The sequence below is a fragment of the Myotis nattereri genome, assembly GCF_964212035.1.
Source record: "Myotis nattereri genome assembly, chromosome: 2".
NCBI classification, from domain to species: domain Eukaryota; kingdom Metazoa; phylum Chordata; class Mammalia; order Chiroptera; family Vespertilionidae; genus Myotis; species Myotis nattereri.
Window position 1 is genome coordinate 1628189 of NC_138076.1, and position 21791 is coordinate 1649979.

At 54.5% G+C, this 21791-nt stretch overlaps 1 protein-coding gene across 1 annotated transcript in view; it reads left to right on the top strand.

Annotated features, from left to right (window-relative positions):
* CSMD1 (CUB and Sushi multiple domains 1) overlaps window positions 1–21791 on the top strand; it is a gene marked incomplete at its 5' end in the record, with an annotated part of 654679 nt that overhangs the window by 555780 nt on the left and 77108 nt on the right. The window contains 6 exons of the mRNA XM_081082235.1: window positions 715–810; window positions 3581–3784; window positions 5333–5457; window positions 5916–6012; window positions 8569–8673; window positions 21296–21414. Of these exons, the coding sequence (XP_080938361.1) occupies window positions 715–810; window positions 3581–3784; window positions 5333–5457; window positions 5916–6012; window positions 8569–8673; window positions 21296–21414 (746 nt within the window). The remainder of the gene's footprint in view (window positions 1–714; window positions 811–3580; window positions 3785–5332; window positions 5458–5915; window positions 6013–8568; window positions 8674–21295; window positions 21415–21791) is intronic.

Below are 21791 nucleotides of genomic sequence, written 5' to 3' on the forward strand. Positions count from 1 at the left end.
GGACACATTGAAATCCCACACCCCTTAGGGATCCATTGAAATCCCACTTCCCTTAGGGACCCATTGAAATCCCACTTCCCTTAGGGACCCATTGAAATCCCACTTCCCTTAGGGACCCATTGAAAGCCCACTTCCCTTAGGGATGCATTGAAATCCCTCTTCCCTTAGGGACACATTGAAATCCCTCTTCCCTTAGGGACCCATTGAAATCCCACTTCCCTTAGGGATGCATTGAAATCCCACGCCCTCACAGGCCCGGCAGTGTGCTCTGAACCTGCTTTAATCTGAAGGCGGACATGTATTTTGTGAGGTTTTCCTAAATCCTTTCATTTTTAAAATCGCAGCTTTGGACTCAGAGATATTTCATTAAGTAAAACCTCAGCGAGTAAGTGTCAAACATGCTTGATTCTGCGTCAGTGATTAGTCAGTTCTTAGTTTCCCACCTTATGGGCTGCCAGGCCCATCACCCCTGAGCTTTCCCAAACGAAAGCGGACGTGAGATCCCGGTTGGAACAGCACCTTCATGGGACGCGTGGGCAAGAGCAGAGCCAGACAGTCCTTCTGGAAAGGATGGGCGGGGGGTTGTAAGCCCTAAAGTGCAGTCCCAGGAGAGTTCAAAGCCTGCATGTCCCCTTCCAAGCGAGGGGCTTCTCATTACGGTCGCCGCGGCAGCGTGCACGTGCGGATGTGCGCAGTGTCTCTGTTCTCCCGCAGGCGAGACGCTGCCCTTGGCGACGTCCAATCAGATTCTGCTCCGATTCAGCGCGAAGAGCGGGGCGTCGGCCCGCGGCTTCCACTTCGTGTACCAAGGTAACCCTCCATCCAGGTCACCCTGCCGCCTCCCACCCCAGACCTCGGTCTCCCGTGGAGGCACAGACAATGCCCCACTTCCATTTTTTTTGTTTGTTTTTTAAGAAATTGAAGACATTCATTTACTTATAACAAAAGTATTTTATCAAAATATTAAAAATTTTAGTTTGACCCAAATCTGTTTCTACTGCAAAGATAACTGTCCCCTGATTTCTCTGGCCTCGGCAGGCAACAAACAGTGTGCAGATTAGTTTTGCACGGCACCTCCCACTTTGCAAAACGATTTCACCTATATTTCAGTTTATCTAAGAAAAATATTTCATACAAGTTTAGATTTCAGTAACTTTTAAGGGAATTCATAAATGTTATGTTTCCAAATCGTATTGCAAAAGCTATTTAACAGAACCCAGTAAGATGTCCCTGCGTCTGTCCCTCTAAACAACGACTTCATTCTGTTTGTGTCCTGTTACCTTCTGGAATTCCACCCAGTATTATTCTTTAGCGTGGGGCTTGTCCACAGCGTGTGGGATCGCCCCGAGTTCCCGGAACGCGAGGCCTTTTTCCTCCTTCTGTCCCCCTGTGCGTGGATGCTCACCCCGCGCTTGGGGCCCAGGGCAGGGGTGGCTCTGCTGTGCCAGGGCCTCCAGGCCGGGCCGACAGGCTGCTGCAGGGAGAGCTGCGCCTCAGACGGGAGCGGCCCTTCCTTTCCCAGTCCCGGTTCTGCTTGGGCCTGGAGAGCTGGCCCGGCTCCGGGAGGCTTTCCTCGGGGGCCGGAGTCACCCCCCAGCAGGGGCTCCTGCAGAAACCGGTGACGTCATCGGTATGTTCAGAGAGTTTCGGAGAAGGACAGTCCTCCTGTCATTTACATCCGGGGCATCTCCCACCGCGAGTCCCTGCCCTGCACGTGGGTCGCGGGAGAAAACCCTGGGCGTGGAGAAATCCGGGGGCTGAGAAGTGAGGGGCGGGGAGCATGGTGTTCGCGCGAGTGGGAGGGAAGGCCTCGGAGCCAGGCCACGTGGCCGCGGCTGGGATGATGCTGAGACGCTGCTGCCGAGTTAGAACCAGTCCCCTCGCTCTAGGCCAGTGGTTGCCGGCCGGTGGTCCGCAGGCCGCTGGTGGTCTGTGAGGCCAGGAAGGCTGGTGCCCGCTGCTATGCCTTTTGTTAAAATGTAAGTAACTCACTGGGGATTTAAAAATGGACCCGAGTGGAGGGTGGCCCGTTTGGCAACTCACCGCTCACCACTACAAACTTTCTTAAAACAAGTTCAGTGTCCCCTTCTGTGGAAGCAGGTTTACAAACCGCGGTCCGTGCGGGTGACATACAGAGGATCTACACGTTCAGTCATTTCCATCTGCAAAGCTTCAGGCTCCTGGCCCCGTCGGCCTGACCGCAGCCGCCTTTGATTTTTATTTTAAATAGAACCTCAATCAGATCATCGCATAAAATATCCGAGGCTAATGTCTATCCTCTTTGCAAAAGCTACACTTCAAAGCCATCGTTCTTAAAACGGGTTCCTCTTTAAAGTAGCGTATTATCATTAAAATGGATAAAATACAGGAACATAGACACCAAAGCAGCGATGTATAGCGAATGCCTTCTCCTTGTACTTAAGAATCATAATGACTCCCGCATCCTCACTGTTTCACAAAATCCCAGCATACCCTCTCGCCTTGCTGTTCCTCCCGTGACCTTATGCAAAAATGGACGTGTTTGCGTCAGGGTAAACCCTTCGGTGCTACACATGAACGGTCAGATTGAGCGTTGCCTCCAAAAGATGGTAATTCTACGGAAGCCTGGAGGTGACGTGACGTCATTGTATAAAAACCTCCCGCATACGGCCCCCAGGTACCACGGCAGCAGTCTTTCCTGCTATCAAAGTGTAAGGCTGACGGGGACTTTCTCGCACCCTCGGCCACGGGTTGTCTGACCAGGTTAGCCGACGGGTCTGTTAGGGAGAGCGAGCCGGGAGGGATGGCGAGGAAGACGGGGTGCAGGGGGCGCAGACGCAGCAAACCCGCAGGGGAGCGGCATGAGCAGTGTGTCACTGTCACGGGAGGACGGCCCTGGGACAGCGCAGCTCTGCGCGGCCGTTCATTCTTTACGTGTAGACGGCGCACAGCTCTATGGACTCCCGTCCCATAGACACTGTCTCACCTCTGCATGGAAGTGCAGTTTCATCAGAATAATCGTCTGACTCTCATTCACATAAAATTGCTGCCGCACCGAGTTGCCCACATGGTGTCTGTGCCACGGAGGCTCGCTGCCCACAGGAGGAGCGTGCTGGGCAGAGCCGTGGAGAAGGGGGTCGCCGCTAAAGCGCGTCTGTGGGCATGTCTCTCCGAGGCTGTGCTTTTAAAACTACACTTTTCTTGGTTTCAGAGAGGAAGGGTGAGGGAGAGAGAGATGGAAACATCAAGGATGAGAGAGAATCATTGATGGGCAGCCTCCTGCACGCCCCCCATTGGGGATCGAGCCCACAACCCGGGCCTGTGCCCTGACGGGAATGGAACCCTGACCTCCTGGTTCACAGGTCGATGCTCCACCCCTGAGCCACGCTGGCCCGGCAGAGAAGCTGTTTCTTAGTGATGTCTTCCCCAGGAGCACAGGGCGAACTTTAATTGCCTAAAGGCCCCTGAGAGGCAAGGGGCCCCCGGGTCCGCAGGGCGAGGCTGTGGACGGCACAGTTGACCTCCACGCCCGTGATCCTCCGGCAGATGCCCTCACGTCCTCCACGAGGCCGTCATGGCGTGTTGTGTGCTTTGCCCCCAGCGGTCCCTCGCACCAGCGACACCCAGTGCAGCTCGGTGCCCGAGCCCAGGTACGGCCGCAGGATCGGCTCCGAGTTCTCGGCGGGTTCCATCGTGCGGTTCGAGTGCAGCCCCGGGTACCTGCTGCAGGGGTCGGCCGCCCTGCGCTGCCAGGCGGTGCCCAACGCCCTCGCCCAGTGGAACGACACCATCCCGAGCTGCGTGGGTAAGAAGGGTTCCTGGGTGGCGGCCGGGGCGGCGGCCCAGATGGAAGTGGCCGGGAGGAGGCGGCCGGAAGGAGGCGGCCGGGAGGAGGCTGATGGAAGTGGCCAGTGACTGGGTGGAGACAGCTGGGAGGAGGCGGCCAGAAGGAGGCGGCCGGGAGGAGGCGGCCGGGAGGAGGTGGCCGGCCCCCTGCAGTGCGTTGAAGGGCTGTTGTCCACGCTCTGCGGGCTCCGTCCGTCCACCTTCCTGCAGACCTGGCCAAGGGGCAGTGCAGTTGTGGAAGAACCGAGTAGCAGCAAACCCTGCAGATTATTGTCCCAGGAAACCACTTGTCAGATGGACACGAGGAAACACGCTTTCCTTCTCAGTCCTTAGCCAGTCCACCATCAGTCCTCAGGCCATGAGTGCGCCACATGCTTTCATTTTAGGGGGAAATCATCACACATTGATTTGTGTAATGCCCTTGTATTTATTTTTTAAAAATATCTATTGATTTCAGAGAGGAAGGGAGAGGGAGAGAGATAGAAATATCAGTGATGAGAGAGAATCACTGATTGGCTGCCTCCTGCACGCCCCCCACTGGGGAGCAAGCCTGCAACCGGGGCATGTGCCCTGACCGGGAATGGAACCATGATCTCCTGGTTCATAGGTCGACACTAAACCACTGAGACACACTGTCGGGCTGTAATTCCCTTTTAATCAGGGTGTGCTGAGGAGAATGCGCAGTGTAGCAGGTGAGGCAGCCCGAGTGGCGACCACGCTGTGTAAGAACCTCCCGCAGAACCGTGATTGGCACTTGAAGTCATTTGTATGTTTCCAGTGCCCCCTCCCCTCCCTGGACCTGCTCAGAGATGTCGTTAGCACGGCTGGGAGTTAGCCGCGCGTCTGCGTACGGAGAACAGTCCAGAAGCTCCCGCACGTGGCGGGTAGATGATCCCACACGCAGGTCCCTGCAGAGCCGCCCTCGCTAAACTCATGGCATCTCTGGGCCTTGACCAGATTTCTCTCCCGACACAAGGTCTCCGCTTCCCGGCATCGTCAACAGTAACCCGCAGCATTGCCGATGCGAAGAAGGCGGCGAGATTAGACCTGAGCCCAAAACCCGCTTAAGCCCGGCCGGCGTGGCTCAGTGTTTGAGCATCGACCTATGAGCCGGGAGGTCACAGTTCCATTCCCAGTCCGGCACAGGCCCGGGGGGCGGGCTCCATCCCCAGTGGGGATGGGGGTCGGGGAGGGAGGACGGGTGTGCAGGAAGCAGCTGATCCATGAGTCGCTTTCATCATTGATGTCTCTATCTCTCTCCCCCTCGGCCTTCCTCTCTGAAAACAATAAAAATATATATTTTTTAAAATGCTACTGAAGGTATGGCAGTCCACGTAAAAGTTCTCTCAGTGGCTGCTCATGGGGAAAGAATGCTCCGCACCAGCCAGCGCGGCCTCCCCGGCCTCACACGCCCTCCCCGGCCTCACGCACCCTCCCCGTGTCCCCAGTGCCCTCCCCGTGTCCCCAGTGCCCTCCCCGGCCTCACGCGCCCTCCCCGTGTCCCCAGTGCCCTGCAGCGGCAGCTTCACGCAGCGGAGGGGCACGGTCCTGTCGCCCGGCTACCCGGAGCCCTACGGGAACAACCTCAACTGCGTCTGGCGGATCCTGGTGGCCGAGGGCTCGGGCATTCAGGTGGGTCCTCCCTCGGCCGGGCGGGCGCGGCTGGGCCCTGGGCGCCTTCTCTCGCCTTGGGTGTTGGTTGGTTTAAACCTACAAACCTGGTCGGCTTCTCTCTTCTTCCCATTTCCACAAAGGGTCTCTAGGCACGTTTCTGCGTGAAATTCAAACCATAGATTCTCACCATGTTGACGTTGGAAAGAAGAGAGTAGCAAACCCCACAGATTATTCTTGCTTGAAACCGCTGTCCGTTCAACACGTAGAAACACGTTTGCTTCTCTCTGTGGGCAAACACTGTGTTAATAGCCCACAGCCCGCGGGCAGGGCCTGTGGAAGTGCCGGTGCCCTCCCTGCGGTTGGTTCTCTTGGCTCCGCCTTCCTCTCGTGTCCACGTTGAGTTTCATAAAAGCCTCGTTGCCCTGAGCCGGTTTTTGCACCGAAGACACACGTTAACCCCCTGTTGCCTGTGGCAGATCCAAGTCATCAGCTTCGCCACCGAGCAGAACTGGGACTCCCTGGAGATCTACGACGGCGGGGACGCCACGGCGCCCAGGCTGGGCAGCTTCTCAGGTGAGACGCGCCGTCCCCGTCCCTGTGGGCCGGGTCATCACACCAGCAAACACCCTGCCTGGCACTGCCCACGGGCCGTGTCCCACGCCCTCATCCTAGGCAGAGGGTCCTAGGTGTCGGTAGTCCGGGAGTGGAGTGCCCACGGCGGGAGGAGAGGGCTTCCTCCTCAGCGGGCCGGCGCCCTCGCCCTCATCAGATGCCCGCAGCAGACGGGCCCGCGTGGCCACAGCAGCCAGGCCCGCGGTGCAGGCTCCCGGGGGGGGGGAGGGGGGGCGGCGACGGACTGAGAGTCAGGAGCCCAAGTCGCCGACCTCCCTTTCCCGCGTGGTGTTGTGTTGAGGGTCTGGTCAGGGAGGGACGGGCAGGGTGGGCTGGCGCTGTCGGAAAGTTGGGGAGACGTGTGGGAACTGGGACACAGTGAATGGACGGAGGTGTAAACAGTCACCCCCACAGCACTGCTCCCCCCGTCCCCCTGCCCGCTCCCAGCCCTGGGGTCTGTCTCTCTGCCCTTCACCCTGAGGAGCCAGTGCTGCTCCGGAAAAGAACCTGCAGGAAGCACAGGGCCTGCTCCTACCCCCAGGAGAGCTCAGGCGGCCACAGTGAGGCAGCAAGAAGCGGAGCTGAGGAGGGGCGTCCTCAGGGGAATTCAGGGAGCATCTGGCTGCTGCCAGGTGGAGTGGGGTCAGCAGGGGACGGGGTGAGCACTGATGTCCTGGGAAGGAGGCGCAGGGGGGCGGTAGGAGGGCGGGGCAGCCGGAGGAGATAGAGCCCATTCAGCAGGGCATAGCGGCCAGTCCGGGGCTCAGGCCACAGGCAGCACGGGCAGGTGGCCTCGGGCAGATGCGCTGGGCCTGTGGTCAGCTGTGGGTCTTTCTGCAAATGTCACCCCCAAATCCACAAGCGGTACAGGCTGAGGGGCAGCCAGCGTCACCCAGGTGGGACAAAGGCAGGTGAAGTCGGTCTCGGGGGCTCTTTCTCTTTCCTTTTCTTTTTCTGTTGTTGTTATTCCTCACGGGAGCATATTTTCTCATTGATTTTTTGAGAAAATGGAAGAGAGAGGGAGAGATAGAGAGAGAGAAAGACGGATGTGAAAGAGACACATTGACTGGTGGCCTCCCGCACGGGCCCTGACCAGGGCCAGAGGTCAAGCCTGCGACCCAGGTACATGCCCTTGACCGGAATCGAACCCGGGACCCTTCCATCTGCGGGCTGACGCTCTGACCATTGAGCACGCCCAGCCAGGGCAGTGTCCCTTCCTTGTGTTGCTGGTGAGTGGGTCCTGAGCTGGGCCCACACGGGTGCAGCCGGCCATCCCGGGCCTCCTCCCTCCCCTTCTCCTCCGAGACGTGCTGAGGCCGGGCGGAGCCTGGGGCGGGAGGGGTGCTGCTCAGAAAGACTCCGTGCCTTTGTGGAAACGGGCCAGGCCACCCCACCTTGCAGGCTCCACCATTTCCAGGCAAGGAAACGTTATGTAAGAGAAGCCTGTGTTCTTCTCTTCCCCCGTGATTGTCTGAAACCCCCTCCCCTCACAGCCGGAACATTATTCCGTGCGACTCCCCCAGGGCTGCAGAGAGCACAGCGCGGACAGAGCGTCCTGGGAGTGACACCAGCCAGGCTGCCACGCCCCGCCTCCAGGAGCTCGCGTGGCTACGCCGGGTCCCTGCTCTGCCCCTGTGTCCCTGCTCTGTCCCTGGTCCCTGCTCTGTCCCTGGGTCCCTGCTCTGTCCCTGTGTCCCTGCTCTGTCCCTGGGTCCCTGCTCTGCCCCTGGGTCCCTGCTCTGTCCCAGTGAAAAAATACCGGTTATATTGTCAAAGGAAAGCGAGTGAGAAGCCCCGAGCACAGTGAAATAGAAGGATGTGTGTTCCTTCCTAAAGATGTATAATTTTATTGATTTCAGAGAGGAAGGGAGAGAGAGAAACATCCATGATGAGAGAGAATCACTGACCGGCTGCCTCCTGCACGCCCCGCACTGGGGATCGAGCCTACAACCCGGGCATGTGCCCTGACCAGAATCGAACCGTGACCTCCTGGTTCATAGCTCGACGCTCAACCACTGAGCCACACTGGCCGGGCAAGCACGTGTGTTCTGAACCTGAGATGTAGACAGAGGGACTGAGGAGGGCAGAGAACATGTGTGACTTTTACTGCCCCCGGGGCAAGGGACAGGCTCAACGTAGGAATATAGAAGCTGAGACAGTGTGAGCCTGCGGGATCAGACAGCCCTGGGCTGGGAAATGTGGACAGACTTCCCCAGGCCCGGCCGGTGTGGCCCAGTGGGTGAGCACGGAGCTGGGAACCAGGAGGTCACGGTTCAATTCCCGGTCAGGGCACAGGCCCGGGTTGCGGGCTCCATCCCTAGTGTGGGACGTGCAGGAGGCAGGCGATCCATTATTCTCTCATCATTGATATTTCTCTCCCACTCCCTCTCCCCTCCTCTCTGAAATCAATAAAAACATATTTTTAAAAACCCCACGACACACTGTCCCCACGTGTTTTGCATCCGGGAAAGTGGATGCACGTGTGATGCTCAGTGGCCATGTCCACCCTCCTTCCAGGGACCACGGTGCCCGCCCTGCTCAACAGCTCGTCCAACCAGCTCTACCTGCACTTCCAGTCGGACATCAGTGTGGCCGCCGCCGGCTTCCACCTGGAGTACAAAAGTAAGGCCCTCCTGGCACCTGCCCCCCCACCCCCTGGCACCTGCCCCCTCCCAGCACCTGCCCCCTCCCCAGCACCTGCCCCCTCCCAGCACCTGCCCCCACCCCAGCACCTGCCCCCACCCCCGGGACCTGCCCCTCCGCCCCCTGACCCCAGCACCTGCCTCCCTTTGCCCAACTGGGGAGTGTCGTTAGAGGAAAATGAGCCCAGCCCCTTACTCCGCAGTGAAGTGTCTCCTGCATGTATGTTCCAAAGTGGAGTGACACCGAGCTGAACCGAATCTTCCTCTAGGAAATATGTACGAGGAAGGACAAATTCCCGGGGAGAGTGGGTGGGAGGGCCTGGAATAATTAGATGAAGCAAGGCTCCATTTCAGGTTGTTTGCACTAAAAGGCATAAAAAGTAACCTTTGCGATGTCGCCGGTCCTCCTGTGATAGGGACTCTTCCCACCAGCACCCAGGAGAGAGAGAACGGCAATTTCCAAGCAGATTATGGCCACGCGCCCTTTCGTTCCGAGTCTCCGCGGCTGTGTATAGCGGCCCAGAGCTGCCCCTGTGCTGCCTGCATCCGTGCATTTTTCATTTTAATTGGAAGAACGTATCGCGGAGGAGCCGCTAACCTTTTAAAAATGGATGCGCAGCTGAGTTAATAGTCCGCTAAACGGATGACAAAGGTCAGGGTCACAAATCTCCGGGGCGGTGGGTGGCGCAGGCAGACGCTGCGAGAGCGCGCGGTGAGCGTTTCCCATGCACGCGGTTTATTTCAGGACGCGCTTTCCAGCACTAAAAGCGCTCCTTGCGCACATCCCTCTCCTTTAATGAGCAGTTGCAAACAGGCGACGCGCGGCTCCGCCGCAGGAAGTGGTCTTTGGACCGAGATAAACAGTTTGCCGGACGCCACGGCACATGCGTCTCCGAAAGGCCAGGGTCCCGGCGGACGATGCATCTTCTGCCGCAGACACGGAGCCCAAGGCTGCTGCTCATCCCGTGGAACTTCCCTGCTTCTGCACCGGCATGTGTGTGCAATTCCTCGCCGTTTGGTTGACGAGGACTGCTGTGGCGACAGTGGGGATGGTGCTGTGGGTGTTACTGATGGAGGATGTGTCTGGGAAACCTGCTGCCTGGCTACATCACGCACATGTGTAGGTGGGGAGGATAAGCCTTCTTTATGTCAGGGTTCGTAAATCCGATAATATCTTCAGAAGTGTTAGAAGTGAGGGGTCCTCCTCTCTTTTCCTCGCAAGGTTGTTATCTCGTGTTTTCTGGCGTGTCCCTCACTTCTGACGGGTGGAGGTGCGAGTGGAAGAAGGAGCCACAACGAGTGTCCTGTGCACTTAGCCGTGGACTGGCCACTCCAACCACACAATCATCTCCTTTCCCTGAATTCCCGGCCAATGTGCTTCCTTATAAGAGAGTGACAGCTGTTTCTCACAGATATGACTCTTGTTCAAGGATCTGAGGCCTTATTTAATTGTTTAATGTAGTTATTTATTTTTTTAATGTGGCGGAACATAATGCTACATTTTTGTTTGTTTGTTGTTGTTGTTGTTTTAGTAACTCCTTTCAGATGCTAACACCATTCTGATAGCTCATGCCATTCCTTGTCTGTGGATCTCCAGGCAGGCCTTTCTCTGCTCTCATTCTCTCAGCCAGGTCACAGCGTGGATTCTAGAAAGTGTACCCAGGACTCGGTCAACACGGACAGTGGAGGGGGTGGTGAAGGAAGTGGCCAAGATACCATCCTGTAAGGACAGGGAAAGGCCTCTCTTTTTCCTTGTGGTGGCTTTCCACCATTTATGAGAAGTGCCTGGTAATTAAACACCAGGATTGTTGTCTTAACAAACAGCCGCTCTGTTCAAACTGAGGGACAAGATAGCTACTCTCAAGGCTACATTCTTGCTACACCTCCTCCCTGCTGTTTTCACATCTCGGATAATTCCCACCAAGGAGTCTCTAGTTAGAAAGTTTCAAACAGGCCTCTTTTGAATTATTCATCACGCTTGCTCTAAGCGTGTGTTGCAGGCACCGGAAAAATACTGATAAGACACTTCCTAGGACATCTGTAGGACTGTCTCCCAAAAAACAAACTCCACTTCAGCACTAAGCCCTCCGCCCGTCCTTGTCACTTAGAAACAGCCAAGGCTTAAAAAGGGAAGCCGCCCTTTTGTTTCTTGCCTTACGTTGATTAACGACACTTGGCCCCTTCCCTTCGTGGAAAGTAAAATAAACTTCCTCTCTGTATCTCCTCCTTCGGTTGTGAATTATTTCACAGCCCGTGTTGGCAGCCAAACCCCAACACGTCCGACATTTGTAATCTGTTGACATAGTTCTGCATCTGCCTTGAAATATGTATGGCCAATCGGCAAGTTTCTAAACTCAGACTTTTCACTAAAAATTCTATCCATGAAATAGTAATAAAACCACCAACAAGCACGCGCTCTGTGCCAGCTCGAAGCGTGTCACAGCTGTTGGCCTATGTCCTGTCTTGGAGGTGTGCTCAGCTTTCAAAGGCGACGGAGCAGGACGTGGGTGTTCTCTGTGGACCCAGGTCTTGGTCACCCTGCTGATACGTGACTGAGAGACGGACGCGAGTGCTCCTCATCGTGAGGAGGGATTTCCACGCAGGAGCAGGTGCGTGTGGACCCCAGCTGTCCTGTTGCACCAGCGATGACAGCGAGGGTCCCGTCATGGGATGGTACGAGGCAGGTCCAGGAGCCTGTGGGTCAGGTCCAGCGGGCCTGGCCCTGAAACCCGAGCTGATCCGGGACGGCCACGCCAGCTCCCGGTTCTCTCGGTGGAGATGAGGACGAGGCCGCTCCAATCAGCCCGCTCTTCTTTCCGAAGGACCGCTGGTCCGTTTCTCTAACCGGGAGACAGACTCTTTGGTGTGAAGGGATGGATCGTAAAACACTAAGGAAACCAAAAGCTTCTAAGGTGGTCTGGCCCCACGGTGTGACCCAGATTTCTGTGAATTTACAGAATCCACGTAAAGGCTGAAAATCGAGGCGTTTTCCAATGTCCCTGCCTTCACCAGCCTCTCCCCCCTACACCGTGAGCCTCACTAGACGTGGGACATGTTATATAGCAGGATCCTCCCCTGTCACTCTTGCTCTAGGCTCTTTATCCAGAGAAATAACCCAACAAAAACAAAAAAATGAGCAAACAAATATCTGGGAACTTCAGATTATAGACATATAGATAGTGATGATGCTGGTTTATCCTGAAAATACAAAATCAGACCGAAAGGTGTATGAAATAGAACCTGCTACTGGGGACAACATGGGGAGAACTATTCTTGAGTCAATAGGAAAGTATTATATAGAAATGTTTGCATAGAAGTATATAAGCGTCTATCTATAATAATAAAAGCATAATACGCTAGTTAGTCCCGACTGCTGAACAGCGGAACAACCATCCGGACGACCTTCTGGACGAAGCCAGGGCTGCGAGGGCCGAGCCCCTCACACGAATTTCATGCATGGGGCCTCTAGTTGCTATATATACTGACACATTATATTAATCGAGAATATACTGCCTTTCTCCCAGCCGGTGTGGGTCAGTTTGTTGGAGCTCCATCCTATTCACCAAAAGGTGGCAGGTTTGTTTCCCGGTCAGGGCACATACCCAGGTTTCGGGTTGAAACTTCTGTCCAGTGCTTATAGGAGGCAACCAGAAACAGGTCGATGGTTCCCTCTTACATCGACGTTTCTCTCTCTCTCTCTCTCTCTCTCTCTCTCTCTCTCTCTCTCTCTCCCTCCCTCTCTCTCTCTCTCATCAGTTTTTTAAAAAAGAACATGCTGCTGTGATGTATGTGATATATCACATACGCCATGTGTAGAGCACTAGACATGTGCTCGCTGAGCTCAGTGGGATTTGGTGGAAGAATCGCTAATGAGATTAAACATATGGGTTCTGTTGGATTGTTTCCATTTGTCGTATTTGTATTCTGTGGATTTTCCCCTCTTTTCCTGCCAGCTTTGGTTTAATTGAGTCTTATTATTGCTCCAATCTGTCTCCACGATGGGCTCATTGGATGAAACTGTTTAAAACTTTTATGGTCTCCCTAGAATTTAAAATATCCGTCATTAATACAGCACAGCTTACCTTCAGATGATACTCTGTCACTTTGTGAATATTACAATAACCTAAAAGGCATATACGTTTCATTTTTTTTCTTCTTTTATGGCATTCTTATTTCATCTTTTATTTTACTTGTTATAAAGCCCACAGCATATTTGAACTATTTCACTGTACATAGTCAATATTCTTTAGAGTAATCAACTCTAAGAAAATATATTTCTATTTGCCTTTATTTCAGTGACTTACAGCTTTTGATGTCTTGGGGGAGACCCGGCTTCTCTTTGATTTTCTTCCGTCTGAGGAACTTCTAGGACTTTTCTGTGGGCCAGGCCCACTGACCTGAATCCTCCAGCTTCTGGTGTTTCCTGAAGGTCGTCATGTCACCTTCGGTTCAGAGAGGGGTTGGGCTGGGCGTCGGAGCCTGGGCGGAAAGGTGTGCGTTTAGCCTGTCAACGATGCCTCCCCATGGAATTCTCACTTCTTAGTTCATGAGGACAAGCTGCATTTCTTAGGCACTTGTCCCTGCTCTCTGCCTTCCTTGAAGCTTTTTTTTTATCTTGTATTTTCAGCAGGTGGACTAGGAGGTGTGTGTGTGTGTGTGTGTGTGTGTGTGTGAGTATGTGTGTGTGTGAGTGTGTGCACAGGCGTGATATTCATCCTGCTGGGGGCATGCTCCCCTTCTCAGATCTGTGGTTTGGTGTCATTCCTCATGAACAACTCTCGGCCATCACCATCCCGCGCGTTTCGTTAGCCCTGTCTCTCTTCCGCTTCTTCTGGGACCCCTACCGCTCCCCGTGTCCGGACCATCTGCGGTGGCTGCACATCCTCTCCCCGTGTCCGGACCATCTGCGGTGGCTGCACCTCTCCCCGTGTCCGGACCATCTCGGGGGCTGCACATCCTCTCCCCGCGTCCATCAGGCCATCGGAGGTGGCTGCACATCCCTGTGCGCTCAGCTCTGTCTCATCCGCGTCTCTCCGTGGGTCCCAGTTTGCGTAATTGCTATTAACCTTTCTTCAGAGTCACCGCGTCATTCCTCAGCCGTGTCCGTCCACTAATGAGCTCACGAAGGCCCTTCCTCCTGGAGGCTGTGGTTCTCCCTCTAGATTTCTCTGTCTTATAATTATTGTCGCTGCAGTAATTACTCCAGCCCCTCATGCCTGCTGCCTTTTCTTCTAGATCCTTTCACACGTTCCTCATAGTTATTTTAATGTTATTGCTTAATATTCCCATTGTGAGGGTGTACGCTGAGTCTACTACTTGATCGCCGGGCAAGAGGTTGTCTCTTTCTTGCATTTACGTGTGTCGCACAGTGTCTTACTAAAGCTGGACACTGGGAGCCCGGCCAGTCTGGCTCTGTGGTTGAGCATCGACCTATGAACCAGGAGGTCAAGGTTTGATTCCCGGTCAGGGCACATGCCCAGGCTGCAGGTTCAATCCCCAGTGTGGGGTGTGCAGAAAGCAGCCGATCCATGATTCTCATCTCATTGATGTTTCTCTCCCCCTCGCTCTCCCTTCCTCTCTGAAATCAATAAAAATAATATAATATATATATATATATTATGGACACTGAGTAAAACTGCAGAGACTGCTGGTAATGTTTGTGCCCGAGAATGGCACCCACTTCTGCTGTGTCCATCCAGCTGGACTGGAGTGGGCTTGAGTCCTGTCGTTGCTATGGTTACTCCCCTGCACCCCAGGCTTCAGGTCCCTTGAGGCGAGGGGCAAGGGGGCGAGGGGGGAGGGGGGAGCTGCCACTGCCATGTGCTTAGTGTGAGGGCTTTTTCTCAGTGTCCATCCTCCACCTTCAGCGTTCAGTCACCCCTAAACACCTTCCAGAGGAGGTGGCCTCCCCCACGCCCTGCCCCGCCCAGGGTGGGCTGTGAGTCCCCCGGTGCCGGCTCCCCCTGAGGCCAGGCTGCTCTGGGCTGCTCTCCCCGCCTCCGCCCAACCTGAGAGCCTGCCCCCGCTCGCAGCCCTCGATCTCCGCCTGTGGTTGAATCCGGGGCCTGCCCTGCATCCCCAGCCCAGGAGGCCACAGCCTTGAATGACAAAGGACCACGCGGCCTCCTCGCCAGTCCAGGTGGAGACGGTCTTTCCATCCGTCCTTCTCCAGACGACGCGCCTCTTTGTGCCCAGGAGGTACACGTCTTGCTGCCCCTCTCCCAGCGGTTAACGTTTTATTCCCTAAAAGTGAGGGACCCCTGGAGCACACCCACTTCATGCTCTTCCGTCCAGAGACAGGTGATGCGGTGGCTGATGTCCCCAGTGCTTCCCTGAGACCCTGGAGGGGCCGGGGGCGAAGGACACGCTCCCCTGCCCAGGCCCTGAGCTCCGGGTGCGAGGGCTCGGCAGGCGCTGAGACTTCGTGTTGGTTCTTCCCAGGAGCGTGTCAGTCGGTCCCCTTTCTCCTGGTCCTGTCAGCAGCAGGTGCACGTCCCGTCTCTCCTCGAAGGGGCTGGTCCTTCTTTGCAGCGGATGTCACCCGGGTGCCTGCAGCCTCACCTCTTTGATGAGTTCAAACAGTGATGATTCATGTTTACATTTTTCTCGTTGTTCACTTGGATGTTTTAATTTTACGTCATTCTGTTCCCAAGTAGAAGTGGAAATCCTCTTACGGTTTTATTTTTAAAAATATGTTTTTATTGACTGTAGAGAGAAGGGGGGGGTGGGGGAGAGAAACACCGATGTGAGAGATAAATACCCGTCAGCTGCCTCCTGCACATCCTCTACTGTCGATCAGCCTACAACCTGATCCTGTGCCTGACCCGGAGCTGAACCAGTCAGCCACTCCAGCTGGGCTTTTATGGGCTTTACTGTGGCTTTAGTTCAGGGATAAGTTTATGGTCACCAGGATTATATATATCACATCCACCGTGGAGAAGGGTTTCTCACACGCTCGCTTTAAAGTGAAATGACCTATCCGTCTATCTGTGTCTATCATCCACTTGGCTAATTCACGCATTAGTTTAACGTAGTGATACACCATCTCATAGCGGAACAAAATTCAGAGAAATGTGCAAATGCATTACAGAATTAAATTCAATACATGGTTATATTGCAGAAACACTATGGGCAAATACGCCCATCCTACTGAGACTCGCTCCTCACTTAGAGATTGCTGGTATAGAGACGATTCTGATTTTCCCATGTGGCAGTCCTTGCTTAGGAGTCACATTTTCCTAATAAAACCTTCTCTATTGGGTGAGACCACCGTGGGGATTGAGCATATGCGTATTTCTGTCTTGCTAAGTTGGAAGTTTTGTCTGGGTCGGCGTGAGCCATACGATGGCCTGTCTGATGCGTTATACTTGCCATTATAAAATATATAAAATATTTTGCTATCATACGGGATTCAGACTTTGACTTTTCCGATATTAACTTATCTAGAGCCGACTGTGATATTGTTGTACAGGTACAAAAGTTCAAAAGTTATTATTCACAATTAAATGGTTTGTGTATGTACTTGTGTAATTGGTAGGTATAGTGGGAAAAATTTGTAAATCATGAAAATATAAGACCTCACTGAGAAGATGCATAGTGAAATGAATTTAAAAAATAAGATTACTTAGATTTAAAGAAAGAAGAGTTAACCTGTACACTCTTTGGGTATTTCTTGCAACTTCAAAAAAAAAAAATACATGCAACAGGGAAATCATATAACAAAGATAATTTTAAAAGGCAACCAAACCAAAGAGAAATATTTAAGTATACCAGCCACTTATTTTGAGAGAACTGCTATTATTCGGCACTAAACTTAGCTTTCAATTTCTGGCAATGAAAGCAGAAATGATGTAGAACTTTTTATTTAATTCGCTTTAAAAATGAAACCGAGTCGTCCAGAGAGATGAGCGCCGTCCTTGTTTATTGTTCTGGTTGATGTTTATAATGGCAAGGGAAGGGTCGCCACCGAAGGTTTCCCAGGAGGTGCAGAAGGAGCGTCCATGGCCGCCACGCACATTGTTGATGTGACGCCCAGAGCACGCTACGTGAGCCGTGTGAACGTCTGCGGGGCCTGGGCCCTGGTCGGCAGAGGTTGTCCCTTCTCACTCATGTCACGGACGGGCTCCCAAGCGCTTCCCTTCGTGCTGCTTTCAGGGCCTCGGTCTCCCCCGCTCTCCACCCCGTTTCCCTTGGGGCCTCATCGGGGAGCAGGCACTCAGCGGGCAGTGTCTACAGGGGATGAAAGTTCTGGAAAACGGCTTAAGTCTTGTGAAACAGAAAAGTCCTAAGAGGAGGCTGCCCCAATAGAGCAGGCTAAATGCTACGTGGACGCTTCTGTGCGGCCCGCAAGTGATGGTCTAAACATCCAAATGGCCCTTGGCAGGGAAAGGGTCCCGCCCCCGGAATAAACACCTTTGAGCGGCCGAGCGCTACAGCTGTGTGCGTCACCGTGTGGCTGCCGCGGGGAGTTAACATTACACACCCATCTCGCTGGACGGGACCTTTTTCTTCTAAAACTCGGCCCCGAATGAGCATCTGCGGCTCATCCTTCTCTGCAGACGCGAATGAGCGGTGTGCACAGCGATGGCTGAGGCGCCTCCTCTCCAGGTGTCTGCCGGCCCCGCCCGCCTGCTCCCCTCACCTCCATTTCCGCCGGGACTAGAATACGATGAAGAGCAAACAGCCTAGCTTGTTCTTCCCAGAACTTCTCCAGCCCCGCCGCTGTCCTGAGGTCAGAGTTAGCGGCTCTGTCTCCTAAGGTACTAGGTATTTTTTTGTTTTGTTTTGTTGTTGTTGTTAAATTTATTTTTATTGATTTCAGAGAAGAAGGGAAAGGCAGGGAGAGAGAGAAACATCAATGACGAGAGGGAATCATGGATCGGCTGCCTCCTGCACCCCCCACACTGGGGATGGCGCTCACCACCTGGGCCTGTGACCTGACCGGGACTCGAACCTCCACCTCCTGGTTCCTGGGTGGACGCGCACAGGTTGACGCTGGCCGGGCTCGGGCACTAGGTTTTGTGTCCTGCTGTTGCCGCCTGCTCCTTTCTGATGTTTGCGTTCTGGGTCGTGCACATGGTGGGTGTTTCTCTAAAAGGGCTTCCCCATCCCCAGCCCCCCTATCCTTTCAGGCCCAGGGAGGGCTCCCCCTGCTGGGTGTGTGCGTCAGCCAGTGCCTGGCTCTGTGCCCTGTGCAGGAGGCATGTTTCTGACCCGAAGTAGCCCCACTCATGACATAAACCCGCTCTGCACTGCGCTCGCGTCACTCCAGGTGCCTGGGCACTGCCCAGCTCTGGCCCAGGGCCCTCCATCGTTCTCAGACGTGGTGGGTCATCCTGTGAGTCCCAATCCATCTGCAGCTCCGTCCCGGGCACGCTTGTATGGTGTGTTTGTCTCCAGGGTGTCACTAGGGGATGTGGCCACAAATGCCAAGCATCTCCGTGTCCTCAGCTTCTAACCTACAGGGGCTACATGGTGATGCCAGGATGGGAGGGGAAAGGAGGGGATGGGAGGGGAGGGGATGGGAGGGGAGGGGAGGGGAGGGGAGGGGAGGGGAGGCAGCTCTATCTGCATTTCCAGCACCAGGGCCTGAGGGAGCGCCCCTGGGACTTCTCTGATCACGCACTGATTAATATATTTTTTGTTTCTTTTTTATTTATTCTGAAATTTTTTTATAATTTCTGCAGGTACAAATATAAATGCAAGTTACTTCTATTACAGGATGAGTTGGATTTACACATAAATTCAAAGAAGGAGAAAATGAAAATAAATTAATATACAATAAATGCACTTAAATCAGCATGTAATAAACAGAGCAAATAAGTAAAGAACCATTATTTGTGAAGCAAGGGGGATTTAGTAACGGAACTTAATGTTGAGTTATGTGTCACAGCTGCTTTCTTTTAATTTAAACACCTGTTTCTGTGCTTTTGCACATGTTGGGGTTATGCTCTGGCCCTAGCCTCGCCTGGGTGACCTTGATGTGTTATCACCCTAAGCGAGCTTTTACCTATCCCACTCCACAATTAGACATTTTACACTGAGAGGCTTTACGCGCCTTTTTTCCGGAGCCAAATAAAACATTAGGTGATCTACGGGAGTTGATTTTGCCAATTTTTGATGGAAGGGAAAAGGTGAAATTCAATGTAGCTGTGATCTGTATTCTAACGTTAAAAGATGGAGGGAAATGAGATGTAAACCAATGAAACAAGTTAGAGGCCTAAGTGCTCTATTTTTTCATATTTAGCAATTTTACGGTCCATGAAAAGCCCCAAATGTGCTTGGAATTAAAAAAAAAAAAGCCACTTAATACCTCTGCGCTCTCTGCCTTTAACGTGCGGCCGTTCAGGGGAAACCAGCTCTGACGCGGGGAGCGAGACGCGGCTCAGCCCTGCGCCCGCAGACAGACCGATGGGCTCCCAGCCCTTCCTGACCGGGTGTCCCCCGAAGCCTCCGGTCACGGTGGGGTCTGAGGGCACGGCCCTCCCGTCGTCCCATCTCCCAGGTTTGGGGGAAGCTGAGGTGACGTGGCGGATCTCGGACGTTATCCCCAGGGACCGGGGCCTGTCCTGGGCAGACTGGACTCAGCAGCTCGGGCAGCACAGCCCCCGGCTCCCCACGCGGTGCTGAGGGGCTGGGAAGTGGAGGAGATGGCTTCCTCCTTCCCCCTGCAGACGGGTCTGCAGGCTGGGGCTGGGCAGCTGACCGGCCACGGGGGCTTCCCTGAGCCTTTCCTTCCGTCAGAGGCCAGAGGCGGGCCCGAGCTCCCAGGGGATGAGCGTCCGCATGTGCCTCCCCGTCCGCACGCACTGCCTGTCCAGCGCGAGGCCGGGCCCAGTGCCCGCCGTGTGCGTGGACACCGTGGGTGGACACCGTGGGTGGCTCAGGCTCCTGCCCTCAGCAGCCGGCTGCGCTGTCCGCCTCCAGCCTTGAACCTGTTGAGAATTAGGTCTCTGGCTTTATGTTCCTTCTGTTGTTCATCCTCGCCCGAGGGTGTTTTTCCATTGATTTTTAGAGAGACCGGGAGGGGCGGGGAGGGGCGAGACAGAGAGAAACATCGGTGTGAGAGTAGCACATCGATGGGCTGCCTCCTGCACGCACCCGACCAGGGCCCGGGCCGGGGAGGAGCCCGCAACTAAGGTACGTGCCCTGGACCGGAATCGAACCTGGGACCCTTCAGTCCGCAGGCCGATGCTCTATCCACTGAGCCAAACGGAACAGGGCTCTGACTCTACAGTCAGTGAAGTCTGATGAGACAGTGAGCATGTGTGTGAGCAGAGATGGTGGGCCAGGTATCCACGTGTGGACGGTCGCGTGGGCGGGCAGACTTGTCCTTCTCACGCACACAGGGGCGCCGGCGGGCCCTGCTGGTGGCCGCTCCAGGGTGAGCTAACGTCTCCCCCACCTTCCCATCCAGCCCACAACTCGAGTCCCCGTTCGTTGGTCCTTGTGTTAGGGGAGAACTGAAGTCTAAGTCCAAGGCCAGCTGGGGGATTTAGGCGGATCTGCACCAAACAGACCCTTCTCCCCATTTCTCACCGGAATACGCTGCTAGCTCTTCAGGCCTGGAGTCACTGGTCCGTGTGGCTCAGTGGTCGAGTGGCATCGTGGGCCCTGAGAGCCACTGGCTCAGTTCCCCATCAGGGCACATGCCTGGGTTGCAGACTTGATCCCCAGTAGGGGGCGTGTAGGAGGCAGCTGGTCGATGTTTCTCTCTCTCATCAATGTTCCTCTCTCCCTTCCTCTCTCTCTAAAATTATTTTTTTAAAGATATTTTTAAAAATGAAATAAACCTGGTGTCAGGGAAGACTTCCTCGGGTGATGGGAGAGATTGCACTGTGCGTACAGTCTCCAGATCTTCAGCGCCGTTCCCCATGCACTTCCGGTTTTATAAAATGCCATGGCCGCGTGTTTTGTTATTGGTATAATAGGGGTTTATACAGATAATTGTTAAACAATATCAGCACTAATTTACCTGACATTTTAGGCTGAATTCCTGTCTCCTGTGACACATTGGGAATATTGTTAGAGACCGTCTCGTCTGGGCAGGTCCCTGGCTGCAGCTTCAGGCGGAAGGGCTGGCCCTGCTCACCGGGAGCAGCCTGTTCACGGGACGGCTCCCCGATGTCTTTAAATGAGGGGCAGCTGTAACACGACGCATCTGTTCTCATGTTAGTTTTCTGAAAGAATCGGGTTCCCAGGTTCACACTTAACACTTTTCACAAAGACTGTTAATGTTTGTACCGTGTTATCTGAAGAACAGCAAACAAGAGAAGTATCATGGGGGTTGCCTCGCACAGGGACCGTCATTCTGTAAGGCCTTTTCAAATTGTGTGCGTGGGGATCGAGGCGTTCAGATGGAAGTGGAAGTAACAAGTTTTACTTGAAGAAATCAAGAATAGAATCCGTTAATATTTAAAATGAAATCCACCACCATTAAAACGAAACGAATGCACACTAAGAATGAGCTCACAGCTGGTTCAGGGTCCCTCACCGTCTTCTCGGGGGCCTGCGCTTCCTGCGGGGGAGCAGGGGGGGCGCCCGGACGAGGCAGGTGCGAGAACAGCGTTGTGTTCCCACCTCCTGTGTCTGTGTTTCCGCAGCCGTGGGGCTCGCCGCGTGCCAGGAGCCGGCCCTGCCCAGCAACGGGCTCAAGACAGGCGACCGGTACATGGTGAATGATGTGCTGGCCTTCCAGTGCGAGCCGGGGTACACGCTGCAGGTGAGTGTGAACACTGCAAGTGAGTGTGCACGCTGCAGGTGGGGGTGAACGCTGCAGGTGGGGGTGAACGCTGCAGGTGAGTGTGAATGCTGCAGGTGGGTGTGAACGCTGCAGGTGGGGGTGAACGCTGCAGGTGGGTGTGAACGCTGCAGGTGGGGGTGAATGCTGCAGGTGGGGGTACACGCTGTAGGTGGGGGTGAACGCTGCAGGTGAGTGTGAACGCTCAGGTGGGTGTGAACGCTGCAGGTGGGGGTGAACGCTGCAGGTGGGGGTGAACACTGCAGGTGGGTGTGAACGCTACAGGTGGGTGTGAACGCTGCAGGTGGGGGTGAACGCTGCAGGTGGGGGTGAACACTGCAGGTGGGTGTGAACGCTAC